Source organism: Sceloporus occidentalis, unplaced genomic scaffold, assembly GCF_023333645.1.
Source record: "Sceloporus occidentalis isolate IW3139 unplaced genomic scaffold, rSceOcc1.0.p SCAF_3, whole genome shotgun sequence".
Lineage (NCBI taxonomy): Eukaryota > Metazoa > Chordata > Lepidosauria > Squamata > Phrynosomatidae > Sceloporus > Sceloporus occidentalis.
In genome coordinates, this window is record NW_028316983.1 from 223,053,037 (window position 1) to 223,065,336 (window position 12,300).

At 42.2% G+C, this 12,300-nt stretch overlaps 1 protein-coding gene across 48 annotated transcripts in view; it reads left to right on the plus strand.

The window, feature by feature from the left end:
* The window catches only part of RIMS2 (regulating synaptic membrane exocytosis 2), a 454,948-nt gene that overhangs the window by 106,269 nt on the left and 336,379 nt on the right, over nucleotides 1-12,300 (plus strand). For 47 of the 48 annotated variants that reach the window (XM_089517761.1, XM_089517766.1, XM_089517768.1 and 44 more), the window contains one exon: nucleotides 6,238-6,506. In XM_089517761.1, coding sequence (XP_089373887.1) covers nucleotides 6,238-6,506 — 269 coding nt within the window. Of the gene's footprint in view, nucleotides 1-6,237; nucleotides 6,507-12,300 lie in introns of those variants that run through there. The other variant, XM_089517805.1, reaches the window with a different exon arrangement.

Here is a 12,300-nt window from a genome sequence, read left to right on the forward strand (position 1 = left end):
GAAACCAGAGTTTGATTCCCAGCTCAGACGGGAAACCCACTTGGTGACCTTGGGCAAGTTAGATGTTCTCAGCCTCAGGGGAAGACAATGGCAAGCCTTCTCTGAACAAATCTTGCCAAGAAAATCCCATGATAGGGTCACCTTAGGGTCACCATAAGTCAGAAACTACTTGAAGGCACACAACAGCAGCAACAACTCCAGTACCTGGTGGATCAAAAGCTTCTGAAAAGGCATCAGAGATGAATACATCACACAAAAAAGTTTAATCCCTTATAAGAAGATAGAAAGCTATATTATATCAAGTCAGATTCATTTGCCCATAGAGTCCATTTGGTTTTAGGCAGTATTGTTTCTTAGTCATACTAGATTGAACCTTGGACTTTCTGCATGGAAAATATGGGTTTTACTACTGAGTTACAGCCTTTCCATGTGAATGATTAGAATGTTAGTTTCCTACACACTGTAAATCCAATCTTAAAAACCTAGGGCAGGGATATCAAAGGGATGTAATCTGGGAGTCACCGGAGCATGGAAAATGACAGCTAATGTCTTTTTTTCTTATGGTGGCAAACCAGCCAGAGTTGGCAAAAAGCAACTTTGAACCTCTTCTGCCACTTAAGAATTCAGAAGCAATACTGGATCCAAGAACTTACAACTATGATCCTGCTGCTTGAGAGAGACTGATTCTGTCACAGATGTGCACTTCCCCAGATAGCTAGTCAATGGATCACCTATCACAACCAATTGCATTGATTATTGTTTGGATTGAGTTTTATTGGTCATTGTTTATATTGAGCTTTATTCAGTCTCTTTTGGTCCAGTGTTGCTTTCAGACCTGTTCATGGGAACAGCTTAATTGAAGTACGTTGAAAAAGAGAGGGGTGTTATTAGCAGACTATTGACCCCTGATCCAACTTCTTCCAGCAGTTTCATATACAGTCAGCCCTCCTTATCTACGGATTTTTAAATCCACAGATTCAAGCATCCACAGCTTGAAAATATGCCCCCCCCCTCAAAGGTATACATTCCAAATAGCAAACCTTGATTTTCCATTTTATATAAGGGACACTATTTTGCTATGCCATTGACTTTAATGGGACTTGAGCATCCATGGATTTTGTTATCCACAGGGGGCCCTGGAACCAAACCCCAGTGGATAACAAGGACCCACTGTATGTGATACAAAGCATGGGGGTCAAAATAGAATCTCATCAATTTCACTGAAGTATGTTCATGTCCAAAGCCTGACCCAAAAGCACCACTATATGAAATCTGTTTTCTGGGGGCGAAAAAGAGAAATACTGCAAGGTATAATGACCACAAAGTAGTACCTCCAACTTTGATAGCTCAGAAGGATACCATGGCAGATCGTACAGTAGAAGCTGCCAAGAGTACTAGGAAATTTACTACCCCTTCCCGGCATAGGTCATCAAGCAAAGCACCATGACAGTCTTTGTCTCAAAATAATAATCTGTTTTCAGAAGAACCTGGGGTTGTGTTGCTATTACTTTTCAGCATCTTTCTGCCAAACAGCAAATTAGAGACTGGCCTGTAGTTGTCAAAGTTAGCAAGGTCTAATGGATTTTTGTCTATAGTGCAAAGCTTCCATCTCCTTGAAGTGTCTGCTTCTATCACTGTGTAGAGCTAGCATAAAATTGCTCAGAACATTTAAAATGACTACATTTTAAAATAACCACAGATTTCAAAAACTGATGCTGAAGAATTGAACTCTATTTCTTTTTCTCTCTCTCCCCTGTCAATGCTTTCCCATTTCATTATTTTTATTTGTTTTGTTTGTGTATTCGACATCTGTACATTCATTTTCTCCCTCTCCAAGTGTTATTGAAGAGTTCATTAATTTCAATACTCTGCTTTTGGTATGACAGACTTGAGGTTGAGAAAGGTATATGTAAAGTACTTTCAGTCAAGACATGCAATATGAGGCCAACCTCTCTGGTTACATTTATTCTTCACTCCTCCAAAAGGTTTTAGAAGAGTCCACACAGTCGTATTACATGTTCCCTGCCAAATCACTTCATTCTGCAAAGCTCACTCTTCCTTTTTCGCCCCCAAGTCATTTTGGATAATAATAAAAAATGTCCAGAACTCCCTGCAATATCACATGCCTCTGGGGAGTTTTCTCATTGTACTGCATGGATAGGATGGTGTACTTAGGGTTGCCATAAGTCTGGACCTCCAAACCGGGACAAATGTAGGACAAATGTAGGACAAAATTTTCAAATGGAGGGCACATTTTTAAAAAATGGAGGACATGCGAAAAAATTGATTTTTTAAAAAAAATGTTACTATAAATGCATGTTTCTTAGGCATGATCAAAATGGAGGGCATTTGGGCATTATTCCTAGACAGAGGCCAGAAATGTACTTCCCTTTCTGGCCAGCACATTTGGGCATTGAACATGGCTTTACTTAAGATGGCCTCTTGCATATTTCAGAGGCTTATTGTATAACCAAACTCTTTGGGTTTCCCACTGAACATGCTATGCATTCATACTGAACATGTCAAGGTGGTTTAACAAGAAGTGGGTTTGCCCTCGGATTCAACTGTACTTCTCAGAAGTGTGTACTTGGTCAAGGGACTTTGGGGTTTTTTTCACTGCGCATGAGTTTGTAAAAATCAGAGAAACTTACATTGGTCGTGCCTCAGAAGCTGGCTCATTTCATCATCATCATCATCATCATCATCATCGCTATCCTCTTCCTCTTCTTCCTCCACATCCTTCCTCCCTCCTTCCTCCCTCCCTTCCTCCTTCCTTCCTCCTCCTCTGCCTCCTGGGCCCAAGTGGAGGAGGAGGTGGGTGGCTGCCTTGGCGCGCTCCCCCACCCGCGCGCCAAGGCAGCAAGCAGGCAGGCAGGCAGGCAGGCAGGCAGGCAGGCAGGCAGGCAGCCAGCCAGCCAGCCAGCCAGCCAGCCAGCCAGCCAGCCAGCCAGCCAGCCACCCACCGCCTGGCGCTTGGCTTGGCCCCGGCAGGTGGAGGCGGAGCCAGAGGAGGAGGCAGAGGTGCCTGCCTGGCTTGGCGCGCTCCCCGCCCGCCCGCGCACCAAGGCAGCAGGCAGGCAGCCACCCACCTCCGCCTCCCGGGCCCAAGGAAGTGCCTAGCACAGTCGCGCAGAGGTGTGCGAGGTGGAGGAGGCGGTGGGTGGCTGCCTGCCTGCTGCTTTGGCGCATGGGCGGGCGGGAGTGCGCCAAGCCAGGCAGGCACCTCCACCTCGCGTGATTCTGCGCGACCACACTAGGCACTTCCTTAGGCTCGGGAGGCGGAGGCAGAGGAGGAGGCGGAGGTGCCTGACTGGCTTGGCGCGCTCCCCCCACCTGCGCGCCAAGGCAGCAGGCAGGCAGCCACCCACCGCCTCCGCGCTAGGCACTTCCTTGGGCTTGGGAGGCAGAGGCGGAGCCAGAGGAGGAGGAGGAGGCTGTGGCTGAGGGCCTGTCGGCTGCATGAGCAGCCGTGCGCAGCCAGAACAAGAGAAGGAGGTGGAGGAGGAGAAGGTGGGTGGCCGTGTGTGGGGCAGTCCCGCCTTTGGGGCAAAACTGGACCGGGACTGGGCCCGGAGTGCCAAAAGCGGGTTTGTCCTGCCTACTGGCATGATATGGCATCCCTAGGTGTACTGGATTGAGGGGGTACCAGTTGAAGCAGAAAGTTGAGCTGGGAATGAAGGACAAGAATGCTGCTGGCCAGGAAAGACAGAGTTCTCTAAAGCTTTCTTCCTTTCTGGCTGGCACATGTCTAAGGGGCTCCAGGATTTATTTATTTTTTTACAGTATTTATACCCCGCCCTTCAGCCCTACAGGCTCTCAGAGGCTTACAATTATTATTTTTAATTACACGGTTCCCTGCCCTCAAGCTTACAATCTAAAAAGACACAATACAAAAGGACAAGAGAATGGTGGTGGGGAAGAAGATCAGGTCTGGCATGAACGAATCCAGATTGAATCTTTGTTATTCACATGCATCCTGAATGCACCCGAATCAGATTTTTTTGGGTGGGGCTCTTTTTTTGTTGCCACCCCCCCCCCCCACTTAACCCAGGATAATTGGTACCAGGTTCTTTTCCAAGTTTATTCAAAATATTTGCATTATCAGCAGTGTGAATAATGATGTGAATAGACCTTGAACCCTGCATGCCCTGTGCATCATTCCCCTCTGATGAGGGGAGAGGAGGACTCTGCCTCTTTCGTTTCCCTCTTCCTGCCAATGTCTCTTGGCAGCCTGTGAGATATTGCCACCGCTGTAGCCGCCTTGAGACACCTGGCTGGGGATAGTTCCTCACAGGTCTCGCCAGCACCCTTGTGGGGGAGGCACAGGGCTGGCAAGAATGTGTGAGCAACAAAACATGGAGAAATGCAAAGAGATGCAGTTCTGATGAAAAAATAATGTGAATAACAAACTTGGAATGTGTAAATTGGCTTATTCGAATCATTATGCTCACCTAACCTGACGTCTGAATGATCCCTAGGTGCCAAATAGAAGGATTTCACAGAGAGAAGATACTGAAATATGTTCTACGTCAGATATCTCAGTATCTTGGTGCTAGGAGAGTTTATGAACCTGGCTACTAGAGACTCTCTGGGTGATGTATATGTGATGAAGACATCAGTTGGTGGAGGGCAGCTCTGACTGGGTTCTGAGAAGCTTTGTTGGGGTGAATACTGGCCCCTCATGCTGAAGAAGATACTCATCTCTGTTCTAGAAGTACCTTTGGTGAATGAGAGTGACCAGAATTGCTCTCAACCACATTGTGATTTGTTACAGGTAGTCCTTCAGCTACTATGAGATTCTTCATTGTTTTTACTCCTGTGAAAAACTTATCTCCCCCATCATAAAAACAGTGATCTAGGGATGTCTTTAAAAATTTTTGGTATAAAAGTGGGATCTAGATTAGTATAATATAATAGTACTCTAACAAGTTCTGATATGCAGAATATAAAAGCATGTCTTCTGTATCTTCTGCTACTCAGTTTGTTTGTACACCAAGAAATCCCACTATATGACTAAATGATTGCTTGATGTGTAGTCACAGCCATTCTGTGATCTTTAACAAATATATTTCTGTGCTGCATGTGTTTTCAAAAATGTACTTCTCATATTCATACTTAATCTTTATAGCTATATATTTTGAAATGTAATGTGAAACATAATGAACTGTATGGAAATAATGATCATGAACTGACTAAGCCATGAGCATTATTGATAGGATTATTGCAGTCAAAGTTTAAAAAGTATTAAATACTGCCAAACTGAATTTTAATTATTTGAGTTACATGCAACTGCAGAGATGCTTTATGTATAATCTTCATACACAGGTGTAGAAAAGCTCAATTCATTTTGTAAGGAAGCTGTGGACCTGCTGATGGTTCCACTTGTAAATGGTGCCTTCTTATTACACAGATGTTTTTGGGAACACAGCCACAATCATCTATTGGTTTACTACTAAAAGTTACCATTCTCTTTAAAAAGTATCCCATAACTTATGTGTTTCAGGGTTTACTATTTTGTTTTGGCAACAGGTGCTTTGCACATGATCCTTCCTGTCACTCTTACAGAGAATTATGAAAGATACACTTTCTATTTATATGTGTAAACATGCACGTACATTCAATGATCTCACCTCCAAGTTCAGAGACAATATGTCCCCGTGCCAGTTTCTGGGGAGCAACAGCAGGGGAAGGCTATTGCATTCATACCAGCCTTATGGACTTTCTGAGGGCATCTGGTTACCCACTGTGGGAAACAGGATGCTTAACTAGATAGAGCTTTGGTTTTAGCCAGCAGGGCTCTTATGATATTCTGATGAGTGACTAAAGTGATTTAGTCCATTTTATTTATTTATTGTGACTTTAATGTCAAAAATTATACATGGAGAAAATTATTCCTGGAACAGGTAGGATACAGTACAAAACATGCTTATTGAGGAATAAGTTCCACTGAAGATAATTGTTGTATTTTCTACTGTACATTTAAGGATCTGGCTACTGTATCTGAATTGCTTATTGTCTGGTATAATTAAACACATCATAAGACTTCTAAACTGAATGATTTTTCTATTTTTAAAAATAAAAGTATAATTAAAATATCAATGCTTCAGTTTTTAGGAGATAGTCAGGCCTATTTCTAGAAAAGGAGGCCTATATTTGGTACACATTTGGTGTAAAATTGTTCTTGTCCTGCCTTCTTTTGAGAAAGTAATATACATCTCCTCTGCATGTTATATGTAGGTAATGTGGGTATGTAACTCGTGCCGAAAACAACAAGAAATCCTCACAAAATCCGGAGCCTGGTTTTATAATAGTGGAGCAAATACACCACAGAAGTCTGATCAAGACGTTTTTAGAGGACTGCGGAACGAAGAAGCACCCCAGGAGAAAAAAGCAAAGCTGCAAGAGCATTCCATATCAGGATTGGAAAGAGGTAGATCTCAAGGGCTCACAAGGCAAGAGTCCATAAACGGATCAGGAGGAAAGGTGGCAGGTGACACGGCAGATAGGTAAGAAGCTGGTTCATTTTTTTAATCTCAAAGAGAGATGTCATCTATGTTTGAATCAGATTATATTTGCATTTTTAAGTAATTTCTTTTGACCAATGAGAATCAAAAGAGAAAGTTAATAATTTTCAGAAGTATACAACAATCTGTATTATTATTTAATTTGTTTACAATTTATGTCAGAATGGTGCTGTAAAAGAAAACACTTTTCTGTAAATTAGACACAGCCCCATATTATTCTTGTAGAATCAATGAGATTCAAAGTTTTATATCAGTTCTTCAGCATAAAACCAGATGAGAGTAGCTTGTAAATATGGAAACATTTCAGGTTATTTTAGGCTATAAACAGGCCAGCAGTGGTTGGATTGCTTTAAATAGCTTTAAATGGCAAATCTACCTCTAGGCTTTTATGATTGCTGTTTGGCTTCTTTTCTAAAAAAAATTTCCAACATGGGATGATGAGAAGGGATTGGGGTAGGGTTGATATGTTACCTGAAAAACCAGACTTTATCAAGATTCTAGGAATGCTGACCAGTTTATGTTCGGACCACGAACCCACTTGGATTCCAATCATTGGCATCATCATTAAAATATTATTCTAAAAGTAAGTTTCCAGTCGTTCTGGATACAAGACAAGACATGCAGCGCTATTGTTTTGCAAGTAATGGGCTACTTACTGCTTTTCAGGGCTGATTGAAAATTCACAATTTCACTGAGATTTAAAATGAATCTATCCAAGAAAATATTGCAATTTGAGGGGAAAGCCTAGTCTGTCTGGAGGGAGCTGAGGTCTGATCTATCAGTAGGAAATGCATAGAGCCAAATTAATTGTTACCATGAAGAAAGGAGGAACTGGGAGTACAGATAGAAGCTTATTGTAGTACAAAGATATTTGCTATGGATTTTAGATTTTTAGTAAGTAGCTTCAATTAAAAAAAAGAAATCACATCTTTTTAGGAAGATTAATTAATGTATGCTTGTCTTTGGCTCATATAGTGTAGTGCTTTGAACCATTTACTTAACCATTTATCTTACTAAGTTAAATGGGTTTACACATGAGGGAATGAGCACTGCAACCCATGAATTTCATGGGTTTTTTAAGTCAAGGAACAGTCAGAGGTAGTTTTGCCAGTTCCTTCCTCTGAAATATAGTCTACAGTACGTGGTATTGGTGATCTCCCATCCAAGTACTAACTAGGGCTGATCCTGCTTAGCTTCCAGTTTCAGATGGATCTGGAGCCTTTAGAATATTTAGGGGCTCGACAGGCCACCCTGAAGGGTCAGCGGGACGCCGCCCCTTTCCTAGCTGTATCGGGGCCGTGGCAACCAGGGCCCCGATCTGGCCTTTCGAGGGCGCAAAAAGGAGCCGCAAAAAAGCAGCTCCTTTTTGTGCCCTTGAAAGGGTGCCATAGCCACGGTGATGTGGCTATATGGCGCCCTTTTGGCGCAGCACTGGAGGCACGCCATGACGCCATGCGACTACACCCCGACTCTGCCCTCATGCTTGCATTTCAGGCTGGTCTATACAGGGCCTTTGTTCCTATTCCATTAAATACTTTATTTTATTTTATTTACGGTATTTATACCCCACTCTTCAGCCCTAAAGGCTCTTAGAGCGGCTTAAAATTATTTTTATTTTTAATTAGACAGTTCCCTTTAATGCAATACTTTAATGGAGCCACAGCAGGAATCAAACCAGCAGTTACAGGTGGATGAGGTTTTAAGAAGAATTTATAATATAGACAGGTGGCAATAAAATAGGGGAGATCTGACAAATGACATTGGTGCTTATTTTGACACAAACACACACAGAAACACCTTTTAAGGTTTTCAGGTATGTAGTCTTGCATAACAAAACCCTATGAAATTCATGGAGTGGCCATAAATCAACAAGTGGCTTGAAGGCATATACATATATAGCAATGGTAATTTTTTTATGACAGAAAACACAAAGAATTTTATGGTACCTAAGACTATCCAATTGTATACAGCATAAGCTTTTGTGAATAATGATAGCCCAAGCTTTCCCACTACCTGAGTTTGGAGAAGCAGTGCTGCTCTGGCCCCTGACTTAATGACAGCCACCTTCCTACTCTTTTAAAAAATGCTGCTAGTTCTCTGAAGAAGCAATAGCAAGCAATAGCAATAGCAAATAACAGCAGCAGCTGCTATACATTTGAGCAGGTAGGGGGTGGAGCAGAAAGGAAGATGCTGATGCCACTACTATTTAAAAATGAAGGGGCAGCAAGCAGATGCACGTGAAAGAAGGAGGAGAAGCAGATCTTATGGGTTGAGTAAGTGGGCAGAAAATTGAGAGGGCTGTGGTGATGGAAGGGCAAGTGGGCAGGTTGGTGAAGAGAAGGTATAGCAGCATAAAATGACTAAGTAGAAGATAGTGTAGCAGCACAGTGAGGTGGAATAGGCTGAGAAGAGAGTGAATTAAGGCAGCAGTGACAGATCCTCTCAGTGGGAAGCAGCATAGTTCCCAAGCCCTGGCATCTTCCTTTCTCACTATAATATTATTGAATACAGGGCATGTTGCCTCAGTTGACAAGAGGGATAATTGTACTCAGTGAGGTGAGATACCACTGGACTTTCTTTCTTTCTTTCTTTCTTTCTTTCTTTCTTTCTTTCTTTCTTATTTCATAGAATCATAGATTTGGAAGAGACCACAAGGGCCATCCTGTCCAACCCCCTGCCATGCAGGAACTCTCAATCAAAGCATCCCCGACAGATGGCCATCCAGCCTCTGTTTAAAGACCTCCAAGGAAGGAGACTCCACTACACTCCGAGGGAGTTTGTTCCACTGTCGAACAGCCCTTACTGTCAGGAAGTTCCTCCTAATGTTGAGGTGGAATCTCTTTTCCTGTAGCTTGCATCCCTTGTTCAGGGTTTTAGTCTCTGGAGCAGCAGAAAACAAGGTTGTTCCCTCCTCAATATGATATCCCTTCAAATATTTAAACAGGGCTATCATATCATCTCTTAACCTTCTTTTCTCCAGGCTAAACATCCCCAGCTCCCTACGTCGTTCCTCATAGGGCATTGTATTGGCCCTTTTAGCTGTTTCATCGCTCTATTGACTCATGTTCAACTTGTGGTCTTACTTGCCTCTCTCTATGGGAGACAGGAGCAACAACATATTAAACACATGACATCAGTTAAGAGGGCATATACAGCTAATACGTATTAAAATTAGTCAATCAATACTTTAAAATTAATATTTTAAAAATAATCTGGAAAGGTCAGCTGGAAGGGACTAGTTTTACTGCTGTTTTAAATGCGGATAGGGTAATCAGCTGACAATCTTCTTTAGCAGGTCATTTTACAATCTTGGGCTGGCTGAAGAAAATGTCCTCTGGGTAACAGCTGTCAGTTTAGTTTTGCTGACTGAAGTTGATAACCCCCAGAGAACTTGAGAGTATATGAGAGAAGGTGATCCTATAAACCATGTGGGGCTTTAAGGGTAATAACCAACATGTCATGCTTTACCAGAAATTTATTGGCAGCCAATAGAATGTTTTTAATATTGGTGTAATATGATTACTCTAGATGTTTCAGTAACCAATCTGGCTACCATGTTTAGAGCTAATTGAAGTTTCTGAAATAGGTAGCCCAATATACAGCCATTCAGAAGTCCAGCCTTCAGGTTAGCAACACATGCACTACCATTTTTAGATCCTCCAGTACTAGGCATGAACAAGTAACAGCAGTAGCTGATAGGAAAAAATATTTATTTATTGATGTATTTATACTCCACCCTTCAACCACAGAAGTTCCCTTCAATTAGATAGCACTTATGGAATTACTAGAGAAAGAATATTGTCTTTGTTTTAAGGGAAATGAGTGAAACTTGAATGAGAACATAAGATAAATAACAGAGCTTTAAAAGAGTGATGGGAAGAAATGGAATGAGAAATGGATCAAACTTTTAGAGGGAACTCAAGCATTGAACCAGAAAAGAAGTTACCATGTGATGCTATCGTTGATTTTACTCAAATAAGATTAGAGACTTGGTATACAGGAAAATCACAAACAGAAAATGGCACCAGCTGGCAGGTCTTTCAGCGACACCTCCATTGGAGGAGAAGATAGACCCCTGGATTGGGTGAAGGAGCCCCATTGCTGGGGAGGGAAGGTGGGGCTGGGGGGGCGAGAGAAAGAGAGAGAACCCTGGGCAAAGGCGCAAGGGGTCCCAACATGCCCTCTATCCCTCTTTCTTTCCCTTTTTGCTGCTGGTGGGCTAGGAGGAGAAGGGGGGCATTTGTGGAAGTGACAGATTGGAGCATGCACACAAAAGGTATTTCACAAGCTAGCAATGGGGATTTGTCCTCACCCATTTGATAGCCAACTTCACATTGGAACCTAAGTAATGTGCCTTTGACGCCTTGTGTGTGATAAGCATTAGCAAACAGGCTTGCTTTTCTGTGATGCCAGCACTTTAACCATTTTCAAGATGCAAGCACATAGGTCTCCATGTGATGAAGTCCATACTAATACTTGGTCCAGGCAGAAACTAAGCCAGGCATGCATACAGCCTGGAAAAACAACAAACAACAAAGTTGGGAAGTAAGGAAGTGTTCATCATGAAAACGATCCCTTTGAGAATTTTGCAAAAGTAAAGAGCTATATGATTTTGACTGATAAACTGAAACAATAAGAAATTTCCTTTAGATGGGAGAAGTTAGAAGAAATATAATTGTTCTCTAAACAAAGGAGACATATAAATACAGTTATGAAAGCTAAAGAGTTCTTAAGAAAATACAGCAAAGATTTGAAGACTTTGCTGAAGCAAATAAGAAAGTAAATAATAAAGGTTCTTATTTAATGAAGTTTTCCCCCCCAAGACAGAAAAATACTTGTTTTTAATTTGAACTGCTGTATATACCCATGTACAAGTCGACCTCACGTATAAGTCGAGGGCAGGTTTAAGGCCAAAATCATGGATTTTGATATGGCCCTTGGATAAGTCGAGAGTGAAACTTAGGGACAGGTAACAAAGGGTGTAAAGGGGGAAACACCACATCCCTTCCTCCTTCTTGTCTGGACGTCTTCAGGCCAGAAGAAGGTTTTAACATTGGATTGAAAAGGGAAGGGACTGTAGGGAAGTGGGGTTTGGTGGTCAGAGAGGGAGGAAGACGATAGGGAGAGTAGGTTTTAACATCAGATTGAAAGGGAAGTGGAATTAAATAGGGTGTTTGGTGGGGAGAGAAGGTTTTAACATCAGATTGTGAAGGGAAAGAACTGGAGGGAAATGGGGTGTTTCGTGAGGAAAGAATGTTTTAACATCAGATTGAGAAGGGAAGTGAAATGTTCCTTGGTGGGCAGCAGAGATCTAGAGACGGAGGAAGAGGATGGGGAAAGAAGGTTTTAACATAGAATTTAGAAGGTTGACCACCTGTTTCACAAACACTCCCTGCCTTGGCAGCTCTTTCAGAAATAATTGCCGAGGCATACAAGGTGATGCTTGTTTCAAGACCTTTCTAAACAGTATTACTGTATTGACCTGTATATACTGTAAGTCAACCCAGGATTTTAGGGTCAATTTTTGGGCATATTTTTTTAGACTTATAGTTGAGTATATATAGTATTTGAAAAATGCTTTCTCACTTGTTGTTGTGTGCCTTCAAGCTGTGTCTTATGGTAACCCTAAGGCGAACCTATCTCACAGGTTTCTTAGCAAGCTTTGTTGGTGTGTGTGTGTGTGTGTGTGTGTGTGTGTGTGTGTGTGTGTGTGCCATTGCCATGCTCTGAGGCCAAGAGAGTGTGATTTCTCCAGGATCCCCCAATGGGTTTCATG